This window comes from Psilocybe cubensis, chromosome 8 (genome assembly GCF_017499595.1).
Source record: "Psilocybe cubensis strain MGC-MH-2018 chromosome 8, whole genome shotgun sequence".
Classification (NCBI taxonomy): domain Eukaryota; kingdom Fungi; phylum Basidiomycota; class Agaricomycetes; order Agaricales; family Agrocybaceae; genus Psilocybe; species Psilocybe cubensis.
The window spans coordinates 3,011,587-3,035,384 of record NC_063006.1 but is presented as its reverse complement, the minus strand read 5'-3'; the positions used below and the strand labels follow the sequence as shown (position 1 = coordinate 3,035,384).

The window sequence follows — 23,798 nt, the reverse complement described above, 5'->3', positions numbered from 1 at the left end:
AATCCACGAAAGTTGGGACACTTTACTGGGGAGCTTCCCGGGGCCTGTATTAATATTTCCATATCGTATATTTTTTCAGTGTTCAAGCTTTCCTGCGACAATCAGACACAATATTTCAACATGATATGTGATTTTTACGTTATTTCTGTTTACTTTGGAGTGGTATGCTTAGTGTTTTTTATCTCCCATTTCCAGAGCGATATTTCATTTCCTATTGCTTATGAAATGGCAACACTTTCCCAGTTAAATCTGCAAGCATATATCAGCAAACATACATTTCAGAGAGAATCAGTCATATATCTCACCCAGCAGGTGCGGTTCCGCATCCCGATCCAGCTCCAAGAGTGAGTTGGGAACCATTGGTGCAGTTGTCGTGCCCTCCACCGGAGACGAAGAATTGGATTGAGTGTGGCACTCCAGAGTAGCTGATTGACTTCACAGAGGACGCGCCCAGAGTCAGGCAAACACCAGACCCGCCGCTGCCTGTAGCAACGATAGCACCGGTGCAATCTGCTCCAGCAAAGCCCGTGACTGTTGCACTCATTGCGACGGATGCCGAAGCAAGGATGGAGAATGCGTTGATGAGCTTCATTGTAAAGAAACGATCTGAAATATGTCAGACGTTAGAGTACGCAAAAAGAAGCGAGGTTGAGGTGGTTCTACTGACTGTGTACTGAAGTAACTCGATGAGCTGAGAGAGTATTCACAGCACATCGAGCCTTATATATGTTTTTCGATTACTTTAATTGTAACCTTGGTGTGTCGCGCAGTATGATGGTAGGTAATCCTGCTGACTTTATTATCCCGTTCTGAGATAGAATCTGTCCGGTTTCTGCATACTCCGAGTCACGGAAGGCACTTTTAAAGTTTGTGAGCCATACGCAAAAAATTCTGGATACTTACTATCGACAAGGCACAACTACTATGGCAAATGTACTGACCATGAACAAGGAGTGGAACCATTGATACTGTTTAATATTTTCTTTCTCCCAAGTTCCCCTCGATTTCTTTCCACCAGCTATTGAGCTAACGTATCACTATGTTAGGAATACGACAAACCAATGCGTTGTTGAAGTCATAATCTCAAAGCTCTGAGAACTTGGGTGTGATGTTAAAAATCTTGCCGAGAGATGCCGAATAAGATATACATATCGATAGAATTCCCAGCGTGTACTAAAAACACAGTAATCCCATCGGTAGACACGGTTGTGTATATGTATAGGCCAACTATAGCCCTAATTGGTTGCCAGACATAAAAAAGCAACCAGGCCATCCGCCAACTTGTATGAACACCGTTTTCGATGACTGTCAAGACGTTTCGGTGAGGATTAAGGTATATATCAAACCTCCGCATCTTGCGGTGCTGAAGGGAAGTCTGCTGAACAGGGTTTGAGCGGTAGTATTTGGGAATTAATGCGCAGCGTAAGCTTACAGATTCCTTCAAAGAAGCATATCACGACAGAGGTGGAGCAAACAACTTTAAATAGTACTATGGTACACGAAAAATTGACATCCTGCTCTGCGGACCCTAGCACGAGTACTTGCACTGAAGTGGTCTACATCCTCATATCTCCCACCATCTTTGTAACTTTCAGCAATTTTGTTACTGCCCGGTTTATCTACCAACCGGCCAGAAGTCTGTTTATGTACTCTGAAGTTATCAAAATGTCGTAAAGGGAAGCAGAGGTTCCAGGGTGATGATTACTATCAGTTTGATCACTTATCTGTTAGGCAGCACCCTATTCGCAACTTCCTGATATTTAACTTTGTGTAGTCGAGTTTATGTTCACAAAAGTTCAACAAATTACAGAATTATTAGTCTTTCTTCGATCCCGCATGTATTGTGTATGTTGTGGTCAAAACGCTCTCATTTGTTTCACATTGGTGCTCTCTCTTCGACCAGATAGGCTCCGCAATTAGAACAGAGGAAGAGAAGCTACTCTCAACCCGGTTCCATGACACATTCACTTGCTTTGTTCGGGCGCTTATCGGATCTTATGCCCATTGATCCTGAAATGTGCCGCCCAATTGTATATTATTGCTCGGCCCATGCAAGGCGCATGTATCCTTTACAATAAACATGAATGAAATTGAAACAGCTGTACCCCTGAACAACACGCGCGACGCGTCTGAACATCATGTGATTTCAATTGTACGGCACGGGGAGACCCGGCCCATTGGCTGCCCCCGGCCCCTGTCGCAAACTCGGATTCTCTTGCCATTTTCTTTGGTTCAAAGTTCGACCACTGACATCGCTTCCGCCCAGTTTTCAAGAATGATGCCTCTGTGACCGATTTCAGAGTTTAGTTTACAACGTATGAGACTGTTCGCCCGGCTCAGGACGTTAGTTAACTGAGTGTTCAGGAGTAGATTCCACTGGCACACCAGCAGAAAGCTACAGCATCGCCGCCGGAAAATGCTTCAGCTTTGGAGGAGAATCCGCAAAATTATTTCTTTATACAGTTGTGCCTACCCAGCTTCAGCTCTACCCATCAGTTGGTCCACGCGATCCATGTACAGGTCAGCCCAACGTTGTTCAAACTGGGGGAATGGATTGCGCCACCGAGCTGAATATGTATTTCCTCTCTCGAATCTCTGCTCTGATTTACCTGATCGTTTATCTTTTGACTTTCGGGCTGACTGTGACCGTCTCAGCGCTTTGATCTCTCACTCCCTAAACTTCGAACGCGCTGTGGCATCAGACGCTCGAATCGTCTGATCAAGCTGTGAAATTTGTTGAAGTCAATGATTCCCGCGATCCTCGAACCCTCATCCTCACACAAACACATGTACTTCCCCCGGCCACTCGCACACGTTTCCGGATTACTCCCGCACGTCCCATTGCGCCCATATCCCATTACCACACCTCCCTTGCACGTCCATCGCGTCCTTTACATAGTAAACTTTCTGAACCCCAACGTTTCAACTTCGCCGCCAGGGAATACCTCAACTTCGGAGGATAAACGAGGAGAATCCATAAAGTCATTTTATTATACAATATTCCTACCCAGAACCCGCTCTAAACTTCAAGTAGTCCGCAAAATTCTTGTATAGGTCAGCCGAGCGATATCAAATCTTGCAAAACGGGGTGCATTACCGCGCGGGATGGGTAAGATTTCTCTCAAATCGCTGCTTAGATACACTTGATCACTAATCTCCTTGTTTGGAGTTAACTGGGAGACCGTCTCAGTGTTTTGGTCTCTAACTTTTGCCTAAGCTGCCAAAGTTGTCGTTCCTCAAGTGCTCTGTGCATCAGAGACTCGGATATTCTGACCGAGAAGATACGATAAACAGTTATTATTGTCGGCGGTACCGTATAGTGATAAATATATATCATGGACCCCGAGGAACAATGACTTCCAGCATGATAATGAGCTGTACTCACGCATTTATATTTACACCCTCCAACCCTAGACCCCGGAAGTTATGGAAGATCCTGATGATTATTCAATGTACTCTGAACTATTCAGATTCCTGTGTCAATGTCATGTCCTTCCAGAAATGCACTCGACATGGGTAAAACCAGGCTGGCTTCGAGTCCAGTACGTGCATCACAAGGAAGGAGCAAACCAAAGGAAGAACTGCATGCTCTCACTTCTCTCTTAAATGCGCCTGCACATAACTGTATCACAATTCAATTTCCTGTCTCTATCCACATGGTCAAGATGAACGTGTTAGTGGGAAAAAGTTTGGATTGACTGTTTTACCCAGTGTCTGGCCATTTCGTTCGGTGAAGATGTGTATATTGTAATCCAGGTTCATAACACTCTTGCCCCTAACCATTAAATTTCCCTTTAGCATGGGTGACATGGACTATTCTGCGTTTTTTCGAAACGTCATTGCAAATATAGAAGATACGTGTCCCACACTTCCTCGGACCCAAGAGTATTAAAGGCGACTCATGCGCGAAAGTACAGTAGGCCATAAATTGGTTTACTGCCTCTATCAGTCCAACTTTACATCTTACAGAAATGAAATTCTCGTTTTCCATTGTCGTATGCTTGGCTGCTGTTGGCTCGGCGTCCTCCATTGCGAGCACTACCGCAACAACGATGAGGGCCATCATGGGCGACTTCTCCAAGCTTGGACAACAGTACGCAAAAATCGTCGACGATGTTAATGCTTTCCCTCAATCTGGCATGGCGGGTGTTCAAGTAAGTCAAGAAACTTCTCGAAAGTGCTTATTAAATGTTGCATGTATAGGTAATACACGACGATTTAACCATCATCGACACACTCTTCCAAAATGTTAATGACAATCTAGACGTAAGTACACATGATATGAGAACACAACTAGACTGCTTATAAGTGCTTCTTAGGCTCTTCCGAGACCAGTATCTAACGAGAATTCCCGCAAAATATTTTCTACGTATAACAGCCTTACCCCTAACATCTTGGACTATCTCAACGGCATCACGGACAAAGCCGCTGACTTTAAATCCCTTGACTCGGCATCCGCTATCATTTCCTCGGATTTAATCGGCGCTAATGGGGCCTGTGTCCATTTCGGCGAAACATTGATGGCAATAATTCCTGTGAGTGATTTTGTCTGTAAATTTAACAATATTTTATGATAACTGACAATGTAAAAATCCTGCAGCCTGTTATGACGGATGCTGCGAACATTATGCTCAACGGGGTTGACGTTGCAAGAGACAACGCCATTGCTGCTCTTGCTTAAGAGTTCAACACATGTTGGTACCGTGTTACTTGAGAACTTGACAAGAACCATGTGCCACTCTATGTAGTCAAGAATAATAAAGTTTGCGATAAAAATTACAATTAACCCTATTGAATAAAGGGGGTGAGTTTCATCGTTGTGAAATCGCTTCAGTTCTACTAGTCAATATCAACTTTTTGAATGCCTAATCTCATAATGGAAATCCCAATCCCTTATTCTAAGAATACCAAAATCCTCATCACTGAGAAGTAGCGCTTGTCATGGATTCCCAGAAGCTATTAGGGAATTCAGTGAACACACAAATTTAGAAACGATAAGATAAGGGATTGACATACTCGCAGCGCTTCAAAAGGTCGTGGGAAGTTTGAATTGACCTGATGTCAGGGGTGCCGGTTTCTGTCAGGTTGAAAAGCATTTCATTCGACCCTCCCCATTGCTTCCATAGGGAAGTTATATCAGCCCGGTCCGATTTGACATTGGGGTCTAATGACACTACAAAATTTTGGAAGCTCTCCGCAAAGGCTGTCACAAATTGTTGATTGGGGAACGCGGAGGGAAGGACACCACTGAAATTTTAGTGAGATCAAACGGAAGTGGGCATCAATATCGCTCTTGCTTACTTGTTGAAATAGAATGATACATCTAACCCGTGGCTTCCTGGAGGGATAGCAAACTCTCCCTATGGCGCCCTCATAGAGTCACTATACCGAAGATTCTATGAATCACCCCCCTCACCTTAAATCCACGCTGATCAAACGCGCGAAGCAGCATATAGGTTGGACAGATGAAGATGGCTACACAAAGATCAATAATTAGTGCCTAATGCAAAGATATGGTTATTTGAAACTTACATTCACCCATGATGGCGTTAACCTGAAAAATAGGGGTACCAAGCGGCGCGTATTGATCCGCTACCATTTTCGCTTGTTGTGGAGTGAGCTGTGGGAAAAGCTGAGTAACATATGTTGGAACTTCAACTGTGTTTGCTGTTGTCTGGTTAACAAAGCGAGTTCCTTCGAATGTATTGGTCACCGATAGATGAGTTTTCTGAAGTAACATAAAGCCTGTCAGGAATTCTCTCTAGATAACATGTCAACTCAAGACACACCCCATTCAATCGACCATTCTTCAGGAGGACTGTGGGCCTGTTGGTAATGAATCTTCCGTCGACTACAGGGACAAATGCGAATGTCCCAAAGAATCCACTGGTATATATTTCAGTGTTGGCGTTCTGCAGAGTGTCGACATCCACCTTGCGTAGGCACTCCAATGAATCGATTGCGGAGGAACAGCTACACCAGCCAATGATTAGCAATTTCAAAGGGATAATATAGGACTCGGATTCTACTTAGTCTTTGCCAACGTTTCGCTGAACAAGGTCTGTAGATCCATGCTTAATTAAGAACAAACATCATATGTGTAAATATACCTCCGGAATTTGATCGTCAAAACGGTACTGTGATGGCAGGTACGTAGAACTGGTAATGGCGGCACGGAAAAGAGGTGGGCGTGTTCTTCCTCCGTTGGCTACAATATGTTGTAAAACCGAGCCCGCACCAGACGATTCACCCCATATAGTAACTTTGTTAGCATCGCCTCCAAATTTACTAATCTAGAGATAATCAGATGAAAAGTCAAAAGAAGGAAACGGGTTATTCTTACATGCTGTTGGACCCATTTCATAGCAAACTGTTGATCCACTAAGTCGTAAAAATATAAGCATGAGTGTAAGGGAGACACTGATACTGAAACTCACGCAATCCGGCGTTCAGAGTGCCAGATTCTTTTACTTTGTGGCCTGACAAAAAGCCAAATAGACCCAACCTGTATTGTATCACAACAGCGATAACACCTTCATTCGACTCTCGGAGGAGATCATTCCCGTCGTACAGTGATGCGCTTCCCAGAGCATAACCACCTCTTCATAACGAATCCCCGAAGTAGTGAGACGCATTGAGAGCGATGAAGAGACAAAAGTTCGTACCCATGGATCCAAAATACGACGGGCAAGTTACGCTTTTCTCCAAGATTTCCAGGGACATAGACACTGTGTACTACCCCTCAGACGATGATTTTATCTATGCACAGAAATGTGGACTTACTTTAAAAAGAGACAATCCTCTGATGGTCCAGAGTCGGCCGCTCTTGGTTTGTGATTACTCACGGGAAGAAACGGAGAGGTGGGGGAGCTCCCGAGACTCGCTTGGAAGCATTCAGGAGGTTCTGTATCTGCTATTTGAATGCCATGCGTGGAACTAGGTGGAATTGGTCCTCTGAATCGTGCAGAACCTATAAAGAAAATTTGTATCTCAGCCGTCAATTTGCAACCTAGAGTTTGTGACCCACCTGTCGGAGGTGCCGCGTATCTCATGCCTAAGAACTGTGTGTGCGTGGCGTTGGTCAACTTGTCCTGCACGACAGCTCCTTGGTATGTTGCATAGCCCAGGTCAACTACGGGCGGAGGGGAAGCATTAACAAATATAAAGAGGTGTGATGCGAGAATCAATACGCAAGATGATAGTGGTAAATGAGCCATCTCGATGAGTACGTATTTGAATGAGAGTGTACGAGTGTTGAAAATTAACAAAACCAGTTCCAAGGAGGGGATAAAGAATAGTAAACTGGTGAAGGAAAACGATGCTTTACACCCCCAACTACACCCATACAATATATAGTCTTAAGATTTCTCTCTTTGTTACTCTGTAATTGCTATTTGGGAGATTAGGGTGACTTAAAATAAAATATTTCATAGCATATAAGATGAGTTGAGTTACAATATCACTGATCTGTCCTCTGTAAATCATAGCTTGCATAACTTCATATTCAGAGCTTGGGAGATCGTGGGTGTCAGTTGAACTCTTCTTCAGGGGAAATGAATGGAGAAAAAAATATGAAGACTACGCTTGGATATTGGAGTACATGTGAATGATAGACAGTTATACCAAATGCTTCTATATCACAATGATTGACGTTCCCGAGACTTGATCTGCGTCCATTAAGTTTTGAAAAGTCACAAGAGAATGACTCGTGTCACGCAATCGATATTTTCAATTAATCTAAAGCATTGAATGAGCGTGATTCAAGTGAGACTTCTAAGTAAATGAGGCCTGGTTTATACGAGGATGTCAGAATATTGAGGATTAAACCATCGGACTCTTCGCATTGAGACCACCGAAGTCAAATTGCCAACAGATGACTTGAAGAATATAGGACTGGTAAATAAACAAGTATACCTTTTATAAATATAGTTGTAGATCTATCTGCTGTCAATTCAGTAGATGGCATGTCATTCGGTTGTCAAAGTTAGCGCAGGGCTTCGGTCCTATAAGCCTACTTGACATGGATTCAAACCATCTGCGAAGAACCATTTCCAGTTAGAAGATAATAATGAAGTTTTCTCGTCGGCGAACGTTAGAAAATGAAGCTTTCTGATGGTATGCACACCTTCCTAAAGCCAATACAATTTCCAAGACACCACTTTACCACCTGTCCTCCGGACACCCATCCCTATCCTTTATGTTTCTCTGAACCGTTTCATACCATGAATAGCTCCAACATTGATCGCGGCTCTAGACCGGCGCTCAAAATAGAACAATCTCTTTTGCTTCATCCCATCCAATAGCACTTAGATAGCCTGAAAACATATCATGTCGATTCTGTTGGTATTATTAATATTATAAAATCAACACACCTTTCACAGTCTGTTCCATACTATGGGGTCCACATAAACAGACCACCTTATCCTGGCCGGGTCGAGGAAGGTGTTTCACCAGCATATCAGCAGTGATCCTCCCTATCGAGTGTTCCCATCCATCAGGTACCTCCTTTCCCGTCAAGCTGTAATGAACATGTGCTATCCCTGGATTTTCTCTCACCAGACGGTCAATCTCTTTCTTACACAGAATATCTTCAAAGTCGCGATTAACGTCCAAAACCCAGACTTTGGTCAACGAATTCTTGTCGTCCTTGGAACGTTGAGGGTCGTTTAAAATCGCTCGCATGATCTGAAGGATGGGTGTTACTCCACTGCCGGCACAGACGAGCCCAATTTCTGCTATACGAATATCTTCATTGTTGAAGAAAGCCCGACCACGGCCTTTCCAAATAAAATTGCCGATGGGACCCTTCAGCTCAATGCTGTCTCCAACAGTAAGCTCGTTGAAGCCGAGGGTAATACGCCCCCCTTCCGGAAATTCTGGAGTGGGGTGGTATATCCTGGAATACAATGACATTAAATCCATTGCATTTTTCAGAAAAGATTGGGCAGCGAGCAACTTACTTGACAAGCAGGTCAACATACCCTCTATCATTTCGCTCAAACAGAGGTGTATATGCCCTTTGCACCATCTCACCAAAGATTTCTTGCCCATCGGGAGGTTTAGCAACTTTCCTGCGTAATCTCACATAGAGATGTTGACCAAATGCGAGACCAAGTTCCTGATTCTCGTCTCTGAGTGCAAATCGGAAGATCTTGGTATTTCTTGAGACAGGGCGTATCTCTACAAGCTTGACGCTTTTCCATTTCTTTGTCTGAAGGAAGGGCTTTGTAGCATCATCATTTTCGTTGATATAAAAGTTTTGAGATGGCATCGAAGAGGGGCCCGATTCAAGGGATGTCTCAATCATGGTCCCAATGTGGAAATCGGCGAGTTGCCTTTGTGCATCTGAGCTATGAATAGCCATGAAATCTTCTGTGGCATCTTCTCCCGCAACGAGTTCAATGGATGGTGCGCCGCCTGGGTGATCTTTGAAGAACTTGCTTCCAATATACACCTGATATGGCGTAGTGTACAAACATAAGTTATTTTCCTATACCCTTATGGATTATGAGTAGCGGAAGACATTACCTCTCCGCGAACTACAAACCAAGCTTCCCGCTTGGCTTCATCGGACTCGAGTTCTGACTGGCTAATTTTACGAGTTGTAGATGGGTTGGTCATACGTATTTGATCAGGGGGATTTATTTTGACGGCGTCTGGGGAGGAGGAAGAATTTGAAGGGGATGAGAAATCAGGCTTGGTAGGGTCGAGTCCAGCATCCTTGAGTCGTTGTATCCACCCTCCAGGTTGCGCACCAGCCACTATCGACATTAAGATAAATATGTCATATAAATGTATAGCATCGTAACGTACTTGTCGGATGTTCAAAACGTATTTTTCCACCTTCCGTATGATGTATCGCCACCCTAAACCACCTTCACGGAGTTAGACGATATATATGGACCAGTACTCAACCTCTTACCAGTTGTTCATCATACCAGTCGCATTCCAGTACATATCTCGAGGCTGCAGCGCTAAAGACTCGTCCATTGCACGCACCATCATCGCATCGCTTGTTAGGAACCTCTCCACCGAAACCTCAAATGACCAAAAGCACCAACAGAAGCATGTATCGCTGTCCATCATATCGAAGTCGCCATAAATCGGGTCTGCTGTAAAACTAACGTTGCGATAAGCGTCTTCGGGATACTGTATGAGAGCGAGCTCCCAGGAAGATCCGTTATCCAAAGAGAGTTCGACTCTTGTGACGCGACGTCCGCCTCCCGCGTAGGCGTAACCCTTGACAGTGTATGTGGGATGAGAAGCGACGGTGATATCGAGAACTTCGTCGTGGTTAGGCCGGGCTATTGCACTGTTGACGTTCAAGTCTCGAATAATATATCTATTTACAGCACATCAACCTTTAAGTTGGATTCCAGATAGTTTGTAAAAAAATGAGGCACCTTGAATCGTACCACCAGTCTTTCTCCTTCCGTGCCTGGTCCGGACCCAATGGCATAGGAAGAACCTTGTTATCGTGGAAATGGAGATGATGCTGGCTCTCCGTTGCAGAGAGCTCGATTCGGCTCAACCATTTCACGGACCTCCCCCCAATTTGACCGGGTACTACGAGGCGAAGCGGATAACCATGATCTGGCTCTAGGCTATATGCAAATGAATGAATAAGAGGGGTAACCTCGACTAATCCATGGACACTGAAAAAGGACTCACGCAAGCCCGTTCATCGCCCATGCAATCATCATCCCTTGTCGTACGTCAGACGCCCATGAAAGGAGCTGGCTGCGGTGGACTATAAGACCCCTCGATTTAAACTTCAACGTCACTATCGACTCACCTCGTCCCATAAGGTCCATTTGGAAGATCATCCACACCTTCAAAGATAACATGTTTGGCCCCTCGAACAGGGTGCACATAGCGGAGCACATCAGCCAGATATACGCCAGTGAATAGCGCAGTTGACAGTCCTGCCGCACCCCACGAAAACCCCAGCGACTGCTGTACGACGTTCTGTTCTTTGCGGCGGTTCCCCGCACACACGAGTGTGATTGGCATCGTAACGACGCGGAAGTTGGTGCGAAGGTCGTCGATCATGAACGTCGTTGGGTTGGCACACAGCCTGGTAGCATTTCATTTGGCGCCGTATATCCGTCAGTGAATTTCAAGTTCATTTCCATCCATAGGTGAACGCGATGAATGCCGACGTACCCGTGAATCCTTAACCGCCAGTTCTCCGCTCTAGCGCGCTCAATCCTCGGTACAGCTCCATGATTTCTGACAAAGAAAAGATTGCTGGGGGTGATGAATCCTTGATCATATAGGTCCTTCAGCCTCGCCTCGGTATTAAAAGGATGCTTCCCAGTCAACCGGACAAGGCGAGAGTCGCGAGGGACCCAAGCATCGGGTGTACCACTGAAGAAGTGTCAATCGTTGTAGAAGACGTTTAGAGCAAGTACCCACATATCTGGAGAGTCGATAGTTGTGCATGCGGACTCCGTTGGCATACTCGGGAGACTTTGTTGGACGTGACAAGGCAATGGACGGGGAATCCTGGTGGGTACCTCCTTCTCTTCGACGTCCTGTTGGAGGGAAGGTGGGTAAAAAGGATATGGTAACTGCACTGGTGCATTTTGCGTCGCTGGATACAGTGAATCCTCTACAGATGATGGTGATGTCGCTGCTGAGTATGATGAATCCGGAAAGCTGCTCAAAGACGATGATATTGGAGAAGATACATCCGTTCCAAATACCGATGTGTCGACTTGAAAATTTAATTATTCATAATGATCGATAGAAACTTTCATAAAGTAAAACGCGCAAGATACACGGTCACTCACCACTGAGAGACATCTTGAAGGAGGTTCGTCGAAGTTGGACACGCTCAAGTCGCTAAATCATCCACTCCGAGTTAACCCCAGACCTACATTGGGTCTGGCCTCCACAGGCCCAGGATTTCTGTCGAATGATAAGAGGTTGCTCCATTTGCCGCTAGAACCTTGTCGTGTGGTCCCACTTCGACCGATAGCAAGATTAACAACCTTCGTGTATGATGAATATGGAGAAAAGGATGCACGACCATCATGACACTGACAGATCCACGCACAACAATGTCCTTGCCTGTGGGAAAAAATCACTGCGTGGATGACCAAGATTATAAATAACCTCAAATCACGGTGCATTCCCCAGCTCTGAATCCCTTTTAAAGCATGTGTATTATCCATAATTACTACCTGTCGGCTTTCGACAATAGCATGACAGGAGGCGCTAATCCTAAAACGTGCCACTACAGCTTGGGTACAGGAATAGGCAGGATCAAGACGTTTATAGCGATGGAGAGGACACCCATAATCCAGAACGCTTTTCCCACCTGCGGCACAAATCTGAACACCAGAGCAAAAACAATGCCACCCAAGTTTCCGAACGAGCCTACAAGCCCGGACATAAATCCCTTTAAAAAAACACTGAGGGCCGTGTGAAAATGCTGAGAACCCAAGAAAAATACTCACATTGTTGAATGGATTGCAGTGTGGAACGAGGGAGAAATTCGCTCCGTTTCCTATCTCTGAGAAGATGGCAGCGACAGAGAAGATGCCCATGAGCACAGAGACTGCGGAATATGCCAGTGCGAACAGAATCAGTCAGAACCAACGACATTATAATTGCGATCCATAAATTGCCCTTACGCTGCGCATCGTTTGCAGTACGGTGGTTCTGCAGATAGAACCCGCCAGCGAGGAGGGAGGCACCCATGATCAGGCCGCAGATTACGGTCCATACCTTCTTTCCCCTGGTACCGTAGTACCGGTATATGACATCCCCCAGGTATCCCCCGAGAGGGCGCGTGACTATGTTCAATAACCCGCTATCCATCCACACAAGATTAGCTCTGAAAAAGCCGCACTAGGACAATAAAGGTACCTACAAGATTGATGTGTAGTACCCAGCCGTAGTTTGCGTGAACCCCGGTCGTCTTTTGCTGAACAAAGTGAATAGCACCCCCGACATGCTGCTGTCAATGGCGAGCTCGATTCCAAAGGTAGTCAGATATCCCAGTGCCGGAAGCCACGTTAGCGGACTGACGAGAAGTTTCAATGCAACCGCTGCAGTTAGCGTTTCGTTAACGGCAATGTCCACCGTCGACTGCACTACAACCCCATCTGAAGCATCAGAGTCTGTTGCAGGATCAGTGATGCTGACGATGGCCTTTTCGCTGTCGCCGCCAAGGATATTCTTTTCCGTTGCGCTCTCGTCATGATGCAGAGTGTATTGGGTCTGGTATCCTTGACGAAGTGCTAGTTGTGTAGCGGGGGTGTTGTGCCTCTCTGACCATTTACCAGCTGGATGGTCAGTGCCAAATAAAAATACCAATCCTGCTACGAAGAGAAGAATTGGTACACTGGACCACAGTTATAGACATGCATATTCAGAATGTTCAATGTCACTTACGGAACAATCGCAAAGGATGCCCTCCATGCCGTATGGGATGTCATCCCCCTGGACGTCAAACTTTGAAAAAGGGACGTCATAATAGCAAAGGTCGCACCGCCCCTAAAGTGCATTCAATTCCAAGTTCAAACAAGGGACATATCCACTCACCCCATGTTTCCTTGCGTATGCAAATATAACGGCATCAGATAATTTCTCCAGAACCAATCAGGAGCCACTCACCCCAGCCTCCAACTAATGCATTCGCAGTCCCCACGCAATTTTTATCAAAGAACGCCGAGGTCCATGCCTGACAGGGAACAAATGTAGCCCCCAAGATGCCAATGAAGAACCGAAGAATATAGAGGGTTCCAGCATCATGTGCTGTCCCTGCTAGCCCAGATGGGATGGCACCAAGAATGAGCAAATACGCCATCACCTTTCTCGGTCCATATCTATCAACAAGTGGCCCAACAATGACTCGAATGACGAAGGTGGATGTCAAGGCGATGACATTTGAGTTTGCCACCTCTGCAGCGGAGAGGTGGAGGTCTGATTTGATTGCGTCGGGTATGAGTGGAGGAAAAGCGAACCACGACAAGAACGCTACGAAGAATCCCACTTTGCAGAACGTGTATCAGCTTCGCATGATGTATCAGTAAAACAGCATGTACGCCAACTAAGATGGAAAGCTCTCGCATATGGATCCCATAAGTTGAATAATGGTATGGTATAGCTCTTCAGATTGACTGGATTGACAATGGCGGGTTGCCAGAGATGAGCCCATTGGAAAGAAGGAGGTTCTCGAGATTGTGCGTGCATTGGGGAGTTCGATATCGATTGGTTGCACGGAAAGGTTGGAGTATTGGACAGAGAGCCGCTGCTGAATTATACGAGTTCATACGATCAGTTTAGAATAATGCTCAATAGAGAATAACTTGCGTTTGAAGGATGCTACAATACAGCCCCAAATAGATATGTGGAACATATTTATAGTGCCCCTTGATAACGGCCAAGTTCTCTCACAGTGGGGGCATGCATCTCAGGACCGCCGATACTGCGCAAGTAGTCCTACGCTTCCCTGTAATTCTCTTGATAGGAATAACGTGTTTTGATGATGGGTTTGGTAGGGTGACCGACTACTTATGCGTAACTTGCGGACGGAGGGTTTCCTGGCATTAGTGCCAAATCAGACGCCAGACAGCATGGCTTGTCGCTGGTGTAACGTGTCAGCATGATACGTATGTAGAATGTATAATGCCAGAGGAAAAGAAAGACGAACCGTGCACTACACAGCGAGGGATGATGGTGGTGCTTGGCTGACCGGACATTATACATCGCAAGCAGATAGAATGGATTATTGTACCATCGCAAGGGTACGTTTCAGTGCGTGCCGTCTGAGTTTGAAACGGCATTGTATCTTATTGTGGCGAAACAACCTTTCGCTGGAGTCGATATTCTTCGCTTTTGTGTTACCAATAGTTTGATTTATTCGTTCCTTAAATTTTTGTTAGGCCCTGGTTCTTGCAGGCTGGCATTATCACGCCAAGGTGCGTCCCATTCCCGACGTTTGGGGGGTGCTCCAGTCAGCATGGCTACAGCGATGGTTTCTTAGAGGGAAGACCTCGAAGGCGTACCTCGTCACCTCTCAATGATGATTGAGCGGCATCCCTAGTGACTGATACCGCCATGGGCGTCCTTTCTGATTATTATCTCTATAGAGTTAGGCCATAGTAATCCACTCGTGACGAAGCAAACACGGGTGGATTCACCTTGTCAAATATATGTGGATGCTAATACATATCAACACAGCTCGTGGACAATCTCCAGGATACGTACAGGAACTCGGTATTATATGTGACGTAGTTGCGATCGTGGCTGTCGCTATCGGCGTAACCTTGATGCTCATACGAATACCACAGGCAACGCGAATATTGTCACTGAACGCACCATCATCTATTTTACAAAAAAATCCTTTGGACTTTTGACCAATACTTAGTCCTCAGATCTATTCACTGACCACCCACCCAGTTATTGCCTGGAGAACAACCTTGTTTGCATTCATCGGGGCGATATGTTGATGTTTAAATAGATATATGAACCCGAGTGTCGTATTCCGTAAATCATTTGTATTAATAGGACAGGCATCGCATACGGGCGTAAGTTACGCCCAGTTACTCCTAATAAAAGGCTTTGTTCAGTCTGAAGCGTAAAATTCTGTTAGCTGCTCGTCTAGACACATACACTCATTCAGATACACCTGGCAGGACCAGAACTGGTCTCCGACTCACCTCATATCACTCTTTTTTTAATCGCATATTGCATAGCACTTGTGGACAATGGAACCCTCGGGTTATGTATCCCGGGATGTCAAATATTACCGAGGTAGCGTCGCCTCAGCGCCTGCGGTGTTCAACGTCGATCCTTTCGCTTCTCCAAGACGTTTTTCGAAGCAGATAGTTGTCGAAGACCGCGGTCGCCAATCAAAATACATGTTACCAAACACCTCTACGGAGAGCCTACCGTCGATTTATTCCGAAAAGTCAAAGGAGGTGCCGAAAGAAGTACAACCGGCTGGAAAAGTGGATGCAGCACCTTCCATGGGACCAACGTTCCCAGAGGGGGGATTGGTTGGCTGGGGGACTGCGTTAGGCGCGTATGTGTTCGACATCGATTCGCGAGTTGAAAGGAATTAGTGACACGCTAGTTCTATTCAGGTTTATCATTCAGTTTTGCGGATTCGGGTAAAAGGCAATTTACCCTCTCCTGCGATGGCCTATGCTCATTTTGTGAATAAATTTGTCAAGGTATTCTACCTCCTTTGGAGTCTTTCAAGGTCTGTTATGTTTTATTCTTCAGACTTCATCCCATTTCCTTGTTGTGAGCAAATGTGACTGAAGTTACACACAGACTTTTATGTTCGCGAGTATCTGACGAAAGAAAGCTCATCATCCATTGCGTGAGGTTTTTTTTTTTTTTTTGCATCAATTTATGAGCATGTTAATAGAAGAAATACAGATGGATCGGCAGCATAAACGCTTTCTTGGTGATATCAGGAGGCCTTTTAGCAGGGAGAGTGTACGATCGCGGTTACTTGTACGTAGAAGCTCTTTGTATCCACATCCACTTCATGGCTGAGCGACCAATTCATTCTTAGCTATGCATTACTCTGGGGAGGATCCGCGATCATCTCATTCTCATTGTTTATGCTCTCTCTTGCACAGAAAGGAGAATACTATCAAATATTCTTATCTCAAGGGCTAGGTGTCGGATTAGGAGTTGGGATGATCTACGTCCCCTCAGTCGCCATCCTTTCGCACTACTTCAAACAACGCCGGAGTCTAGTCATGACCGTAGTGGCGACTGGATCATCCCTTGGGGCCGTAGTGCATCCTATCATGCTCAACAACCTTCTCCCAAAGATTGGATTCGCAAAGGCGACCAGAGCAAACGCTGGGATGATTTCTGGACTTCTCCTGCTCGCTTGTTTGATTATGAAGACGAGGCTTCCACCCCCTGCTACGACGCCTGATTTGAAGAAATCGTTGGTCAAGTTCTCGAAGGATAAAGCTTATATATTTTCTACCCTGGGGTACGCAAGATGAATAACTGGAAAGAACACAATACTAACGAGACATACTACAGCTTCTTCTTCTTCATAATAGGTTTTTTCTACCCCATTTTTTACCTGCAGTTGGATTCGATCACGCATCATCTAAGCCCAAACTTTGCGTTTTATTCGGTAACTTGTTATATCATGTTTCGTCCCTTGCGGGTGAACTTACCGTTGCATGTTTCCAGCTCGTTGTGATGAACGGATGCTCATGTATTGGAAGGATCTTTGCGGGGTTCTCTGGAGGTCTATTTGGAATCGGAAATCTTGTGGTATTCTGCACAGCGTGCTGTAGTATCCTTATATTTTTCATGATAGGCATATCCGAGGTCTCGAGTGTGGTACTCTTTGCAGTGGTGTATGGCTTCTTCTCTGGTGCCTGTGAGTAATTTTACGAGCGTTAAAATCACTGTATACTAATACAGTGGACAGACATTGCATTAATGGCGCCAATGATCGCTAATCTCGCAGATGACGTTTCCGAGATTGGTCTGCGTATGGGAATCAGCTTCACTGTCGCTGGAAAGTATCATGACAATCTGTTTGCATTTTTTCGGAATTTTTACCCTTCTTCCTCAGGATTTGGAGGGCTGATAGGCGCCCCTATTCAAGGAGCGTTGCTGACTTCATCATTTATCTGGTGGAGAGCATCAGTTTTCAGTGGTGTAAGCGGTTACGATAATGACATGAAAAAAAATACAACTCAATAACGTCAACAGATTGTGGCATTACTTGGATGCATTATGTACATTGCCATGGTGGTAATGATCCGCAGGAAGAAGGCAGCGCAAGACATGCTACCAGTACATAATGTGGTACTCAATCAGCAGATGGAAAATAAAATGATGAAGGAATCACAGGCGTAACCCAGCAGGTCTAGAAACCAATGGATTTGATCAAATCCGGACTATCATAAATGCTTGTGCAGAAACATATTTTTCAGATAATTTGGCAGAATTGCGACAGGAGATATATAGGCATAACTTTTGTAGTAAATATATTACACTAATAGCTAGGCTCGTATCACACTTGCAGGGCATGTAATGACGCTCTAACCTTCCAAGCCATGCTTCTCATGATGGCCATGTCCATGCCTCGCGTCGAATTCTGCTTTGCGTCTCAGCACGTCCCTCGAGAGTCGTTCTTCCAACACACAAAGGCCCCGACTTGACAACCCGAGGGAGTCCAATGGTCCAAAGGATCCAGCATGTACGATGGCGGCATACCAGATGATGTCTTGGATAGACATAAACAAGAGGAATACCGAGCCGTACTTGTGTGGAGAAAGGAGGCATATAATAAATCCAGCTATCGCAAATGCGCCGTTCAGGGCAGCTGTTTATAAAATAAGGTCAGTAAATTGTAAAACAGGGCGATGCTTTCCGTTACGCACCAACGACCCTATATCCATCGTCAGACGCTGTCTGTCCAGCTGTAATTCCAGCAAAGCCGCATCCCATGACCAGTGCAGATAGACTAGCAACACCTGCGTGGTCCTGTCCCCATGATGCCGCTGGCTACACCCGTATACCATGATCAGTGTCAAAATTCGACTCCCATTCGACAAAACATGCTTACAATTCCAGTCAGATTGTACACTGCCGATGTCAAGGGCCCATCTAGGAAGAAAGATGGGAAAAACAGCAGGAATAATGATACGAGTATGTCGAGAATCCCCTTGGTGAAAACGAGCTTCCGAGCAGGAACAGAGTAATGGTGATGGTGTCCATCCTCATCGCGGTGATGTTGTTGATGGTGCAAGTGTTCGATTTCGTTATGTCCGTGTGTGGTATGGTGATTGTGTGCTTGCGACATGGTGGTAGCGGTTGGATCAAGGAGTCTTGAACGCTGATATTTAAGTTTATCCACTTGTTCCACTACCCCAAATGACGTCGATATTATTTAAATGGGAGATTTTCGTCATTTATTGCGCTTGGGTGACCTTGGCATCGCCTTACCTCCCGCCAAGTAGTGGGATTAAACATACTGTTGGTGAAATTTGAACATGAGGGAGAGAATTGTGAAATCAGAGCGATACCAATCTAATGTCTAACGTCTAACTGTGACCCCAACATGTTTGAGTTCAGAGCTTGATCGATGATCAGTCGGAGTATAGTCGTTTTCAGTCGGAGATTGAATATCATATCGCGTTAAACTCCAACGGAAGTACAATTTTCAGATTTTTCCCCAATATCTGCTACAGTGGAATCTGTAGTGGTTTAGTATCATACCCTGCTATCTTCATTTGGCCACACCATGAATCGGTTTCTTAGTATTATACATGAATCAAATCCTCCCATCAAAGTCATCCAAATATTGCCACCGACTGAAACTCAGCCTACAACCACCGAACCTCTCGAATGTTCCCACGAAAAGTTTAATTATTTTCTCCTTGCTCGTGCATAGTGAACCCTCACACTTGGTATTCGAAGCTTGAAGCTTGAAGCTTGAAGGTTGGTGTTGGAATTCGGTTTAGAGAAACCCGTTTGCTCTCGACTTTCGATTTTGACGTCATCCAACCCTTTTCATTTATGCGCCACCGACCGCCACGCCCCGTGTTTCAACTCGATACAAATCCCTGACGGCGGAGTTCTATGGGCATGAGTCATGACGTCCCTGGCATCAAAATAATGGCAAGTGAAGCGGAATGACCATACAGAAACATGCCTGTTCGGTGTGGGTCATCTGGCACGGGTGTGTACCTAATGCTTCAAGCTTCATTAGTTGGATCAAAACATTATATTGTGGTGATCGCGCGGCACGATAAATACCATCGCAACTCGTTCTCGTCACCCAACAATGTCTGCTAGTCAAATCTCCCAGTTGGCCAGTCTCATTTCAGACTCGGTCGCCACATTAGAGCGCCTCACGCTCGAATCACAAACTTCTATCCCGGATCTGAACTCATTTGGATTCGACCCTTCCTCAGAGGCCTTCCGTTCTGCACCTGGCGTTGCTGAAGCAGTAAAGGTCGCCGCTGCGGCCTGTATGCAGCTGGCAGCGGTTCTACTTCCTCCTACAGATTCGCTTTACAAATTGGCACTCGGAGTACGTCGATGTTCCCTGAATATGTATCCATTACTTACAGTCTACATTGTAGGAACACCACTCTTTTGCGGTGAGGACTTGTTTGGAGGCTAATGTCACAGAGATTTTGCGAGAGGCTGGTCCAGAGGTAAGTATTCATCCAATTCTACTTTCACCTACTTAAGACCATTGTGTCAGGGACTTCACGTCAACGAGATCGCTGCGAAATGTGGGCTCGATCCTTCCAAGCTCGGCAAGTGTCTTATTTTATCGCAAGAGGAAATTTTTGACATTTATACCTACAGGGCGAATCATGAGATATCTGGTCATTCACCACATCTATCGCGAGGTCAAACCATATGTCTTCACCAACAATAGAATTTCTGGCACATTGGACACCGGGAAACCCTCGAAAGAAATATTTTCCGAGTACGTATGCACCTACGTTCACTGGGGCGATGTGACAATTGATACCTGATAGTCCAGAAAGCAAATACGAATCAACTGGGTTCCCTGCGCTTATCAGCCATCAGTACGTTGTGATTTCGCGCACACACAATCTAATCAAACTGATCTGCAATCAGTCTGGACCTCGATCATAAGTGCAGTGCGATCGCTTGGGACGTGCTTAAAGATCCGGTCCTCGGACATTCCAACGAAATTACGGATACCATATTTTCCAAGGGCCTCAACACCGATACGACGTACTGGAAGTTCTTCCAACAACCTGACAATTTGTTCAGGCATCGACGATTTGGATATGCGATGAAGGGTATGGGTGCGATTCAATCGCCTGATTTGGTATTTAAAGGTTGGTTGTGTCTACTTAATGTGATGCACAGACTCAAATGTGGGGCCTGTAGCGTTTGACTGGAACTCGCTGAAGCCAGATTCCACCGTTGTTGACGTCGGAGGTGGCATAGGAGTTACGATATCTCCTCTGGCTGAAAGGTACCCCGATCTGAATATCGTTATTCAAGATCTTCCTATTGTTGTCGAAGAGGGCAAAAAGGTACGATAACCAGTTTTTTCCTTGTCCTTCAACGATCTCACCTTGAATTTTATCAAAGTTTTGGTCGCAGAAATATCCTCATGCGCTCTCTAGCAATAGGGTCAAGCTGCAAGGTTTGCAAATCTCTCGAATGATCATGATAATTCACATATACTGACGCGTTCAAAATGCAGCACAAGATTTCTTTGATGTCCAACCTGTCAAAAACGCCTCCGTGTTCTTTTTGAAGCACATATTACACAATTGGCCCAAGCCGTATATGGCCAAGATTCTGCGGCGGTTGCGCGAAGCAGCGACGCCTGAAACCACGCTCATTGTCATCGACAACGTCCTTCCCTATGCTTGTAGACGCTCTTCCGACAGCGAGACCCTCTCTGACAATGGAGGGACATACTACAAGGAAGCACCGGAACCTCTTCTCCCTAACTATGGCGCGGTTAGCAACAGTCCATATACATTAGACTTAACTGTGAGTTTAGCGATACAAGAGTATATCATATGTACTGATTGCCACACAGATGATGTTTTATTTCAACGCTCAGGAACATACTGTATTGGGTCTACAATCTCTCCTGGAAAGCACCGGCTGGCGTTTGATCAAATTCCACTCGGTCGACCCCAAGAATGACTTCTTACAGTCAGTAGAAGCTGTACCACTTTAGCTGTCTTTCTATGCTTCTTAGAGTCTGTCGTCTTTTGAGCATCCAAAGCGCTTATCCGCATCTTTCCATTAGAATGACACAGCTATGAAACCTCTCACACGGGTCTCTCAAACGAGTGTCTCCAGTAAGAGTGCACCGACATGTGTATAAAATAATAGTCCTAGGATGAACTTGTTGCCCTTGTTGTCCCCTATATGAACGGAAAACCGTTTTTCAAACTCCGCTTGCTTCCATCAATCAATTAATCAACCTCGGGCGTAAGTTGCCTCCGCTCGAACCAGAGCTTCGACCTCGGAGCCTGCTCGAAACACAACTTTTGTCATGTTCCTCTTTCTTCATTATTCAACGGTAACTCGATTTACACCATGCGACGGGGAAGGAGCATCATCCAATGTGTGTCTTGAAGTACAATGCTTACCAATTTGTTACCAATGCAATGCAATACTAACCAGTCCTTTGCTTACTGAGACTGACAAGATTCCGACTATCCGCAGACGTTAAGTAGAGGAACACAGAAATCGGTATCGATCAACAACATTTCATCCCATTTTACATTGTCTTTCGCTCACAATACACCATGTCCACCACCACCCCGATCAAAGTCGGCTTCGTTGGCTTGTCTACTACAGGGTGGGCCTCGGCTGTCCTCGGACCTGCACTACTCCAGGACTCTCTCAAGAACACATACGACCTCGTTGCCGTCTCTACCAGCTCAGAAGAATCTGCACGCGCCTCCGCTGAGAAGTACTCGAAAGAGGTTGGACATCCCATCGAGGCGTATTTCGGGAGCACGGAGCAAATCGCTGCCGATCCGAACGTAGACCTAGTAGCGATTTCCGTCAAGGCACCGTACCACAAAGCACTGGTGCTTCCCGTCATTCAAGCGAAGAAGGACATCTTTATCGAATGGCCAGCAGGGGCATCGTTGGAGGAGACAGAGGAGATCGCAGAAGCTGCTCGTGTTCACGGTGTAAGGACCATCGTGGGTCTTCAAACGAGACATCAGGCAGCGATCCAGAAGGTGAGAAGTAATACTACGTCGGCTGTGCGGTATTTAATGGTTTTAATTTAGGTCCGAGAGTTATTGTCTTCGGGTATTATTGGTACTGTCAGGTCCACCAATATTGTGAGTTAATTTTGGTGATATGTTGTTCCATACTTGATACCTTTAACCTACAGACGAACCTAATACCGAGGGAAGGGCATCTATGGATTCCATTTTCCAAAGAGAAGGATCTTTATCTCGTGGAGCATAAAAATGGTATGTTTTCTATTCACTTGGAATGAATGATATTAATTATCGTATCAGGAGCCACACAACTTCACATACCCATTCTTCATTTACTTGACACGGTTTCCTATCTTCTCGGAGACTTCTCGAGCATCACGGCGACGAGTACCATAGCATATCCCACGGGCACTGTGGTCGACAATGATGGAAAACCCACTCCACGAACCTATGCTGCACAGAACCCGGACCATTTCTCCATCACGGGAATTTTACCAGGGGGTGTACTGGCCAACCTGTTCTGGAGATCTGGATATGCCCTAGGAAAAGGGCGACGGATGTACATGTGGGAGATCGAGGGCGACGAGGGCGTTATACGGATAGAGTCGTCTTCGCCCTTCCCTAGCGTTGTCGAGCCTGAGGTGTATTTGAATGGGACGCAGGTCGATTTGGACGGTCCGACAGGTGCCGTGCATACTATTGGAGCTGCTTGGAAAGACTTTGCCGAGCATGGGAGCCATCATGCCACCATCGAGGATGCAGTCAAGAACCATAAGCTCATTGATGCTATTGAGAAAAGCGCAAGGGAAGGGAAAACAATACATCTTTCATTGTAAATTTAAAATACACAGCATGTCTCATCTTACTTCACATAATTAATAATTGTGCTCTCTGCAGCTATCACTGTTTGAATGCTTTCCACATCTCACGATACATCGGGGAGGTATGAGGGTTTGATCGTTTCAAACTTCCATACTTAGATCTTTGCATTGTGAATTTTGTCAAAAAACGCGTTGTTAATAAGTAGGTTGGTATCGTACAAGTCCATTTCCACATATAAATATAGGTGTACGAGTCAGTGTCCTCAGTTGA

The 23,798-nt window shown here is 45.5% G+C and overlaps 9 protein-coding genes across 9 annotated transcripts; 4 read left to right on the top strand and 5 right to left on the bottom strand.

The window, feature by feature from the left end:
- Positions 1–218: 218 nt before the first annotated feature.
- On the bottom strand, positions 219–592 carry JR316_0009417 (uncharacterized protein; the record flags this gene model as incomplete). The annotated part of the gene is made up of 2 exons (XM_047895120.1): positions 219–249; positions 306–592. 2 exons carry the CDS (start codon positions 590–592, stop codon positions 219–221), a joined length of 318 nt encoding a protein of 105 aa, XP_047746579.1.
- A 3,379-nt stretch (positions 593–3,971) lies between these two features.
- Positions 3,972–4,681, top strand: JR316_0009416 (uncharacterized protein; the record flags this gene model as incomplete). The annotated part of the gene is made up of 4 exons (XM_047895119.1): positions 3,972–4,154; positions 4,204–4,266; positions 4,320–4,535; positions 4,601–4,681. The coding sequence occupies 4 exons, from the start codon at positions 3,972–3,974 to the stop codon at positions 4,679–4,681; spliced, it is 543 nt and encodes a 180-aa protein (XP_047746578.1).
- A 238-nt stretch (positions 4,682–4,919) lies between these two features.
- Positions 4,920–6,635, bottom strand: JR316_0009415 (Carboxylesterase patB; the record flags this gene model as incomplete). Its single annotated transcript, XM_047895118.1, has 11 exons — positions 4,920–4,956; positions 5,017–5,247; positions 5,302–5,360; positions 5,417–5,475; positions 5,533–5,728; positions 5,790–5,973; positions 6,030–6,061; positions 6,111–6,293; positions 6,344–6,381; positions 6,438–6,479; positions 6,572–6,635. The coding sequence occupies 11 exons, from the start codon at positions 6,633–6,635 to the stop codon at positions 4,920–4,922; spliced, it is 1,125 nt and encodes a 374-aa protein (XP_047746577.1).
- Positions 6,636–8,326: 1,691 nt separating this feature from the next.
- Positions 8,327–11,052, bottom strand: JR316_0009414 (Nitrate reductase [NADPH]; the record flags this gene model as incomplete). The annotated part of the gene is made up of 8 exons (XM_047895117.1): positions 8,327–8,337; positions 8,373–8,896; positions 8,961–9,454; positions 9,529–9,761; positions 9,939–10,342; positions 10,404–10,604; positions 10,672–10,740; positions 10,796–11,052. The coding sequence occupies 8 exons, from the start codon at positions 11,050–11,052 to the stop codon at positions 8,327–8,329; spliced, it is 2,193 nt and encodes a 730-aa protein (XP_047746576.1).
- A 1,189-nt stretch (positions 11,053–12,241) lies between these two features.
- On the bottom strand, positions 12,242–14,205 carry JR316_0009413 (Nitrate transporter; the record flags this gene model as incomplete). The annotated part of the gene is made up of 6 exons (XM_047895116.1): positions 12,242–12,406; positions 12,465–12,565; positions 12,642–12,820; positions 12,881–13,295; positions 13,627–14,004; positions 14,058–14,205. 6 exons carry the CDS (start codon positions 14,203–14,205, stop codon positions 12,242–12,244), a joined length of 1,386 nt encoding a protein of 461 aa, XP_047746575.1.
- A 1,517-nt stretch (positions 14,206–15,722) lies between these two features.
- JR316_0009412 (Aspyridones efflux protein apdF) lies at positions 15,723–17,862 on the top strand (the record flags this gene model as incomplete). The annotated part of the gene is made up of 10 exons (XM_047895115.1): positions 15,723–16,039; positions 16,101–16,127; positions 16,191–16,219; positions 16,294–16,342; positions 16,402–16,479; positions 16,541–16,975; positions 17,029–17,125; positions 17,185–17,377; positions 17,429–17,661; positions 17,716–17,862. The coding sequence occupies 10 exons, from the start codon at positions 15,723–15,725 to the stop codon at positions 17,860–17,862; spliced, it is 1,605 nt and encodes a 534-aa protein (XP_047746574.1).
- A 185-nt stretch (positions 17,863–18,047) lies between these two features.
- Positions 18,048–18,811, bottom strand: JR316_0009411 (uncharacterized protein; the record flags this gene model as incomplete). Its single annotated transcript, XM_047895114.1, has 3 exons — positions 18,048–18,331; positions 18,390–18,513; positions 18,575–18,811. 3 exons carry the CDS (start codon positions 18,809–18,811, stop codon positions 18,048–18,050), a joined length of 645 nt encoding a protein of 214 aa, XP_047746573.1.
- A 984-nt stretch (positions 18,812–19,795) lies between these two features.
- On the top strand, positions 19,796–21,697 carry JR316_0009410 (4-O-methyltransferase 1; the record flags this gene model as incomplete). The annotated part of the gene is made up of 10 exons (XM_047895113.1): positions 19,796–20,044; positions 20,097–20,171; positions 20,222–20,276; positions 20,329–20,452; positions 20,505–20,555; positions 20,608–20,834; positions 20,887–21,035; positions 21,094–21,148; positions 21,209–21,504; positions 21,554–21,697. 10 exons carry the CDS (start codon positions 19,796–19,798, stop codon positions 21,695–21,697), a joined length of 1,425 nt encoding a protein of 474 aa, XP_047746572.1.
- Positions 21,698–22,274: 577 nt separating this feature from the next.
- On the top strand, positions 22,275–23,542 carry JR316_0009409 (Dehydrogenase aclE; the record flags this gene model as incomplete). Its single annotated transcript, XM_047895112.1, has 4 exons — positions 22,275–22,718; positions 22,770–22,823; positions 22,877–22,958; positions 23,007–23,542. The coding sequence occupies 4 exons, from the start codon at positions 22,275–22,277 to the stop codon at positions 23,540–23,542; spliced, it is 1,116 nt and encodes a 371-aa protein (XP_047746571.1).
- Positions 23,543–23,798: the final 256 nt, after the last annotated feature.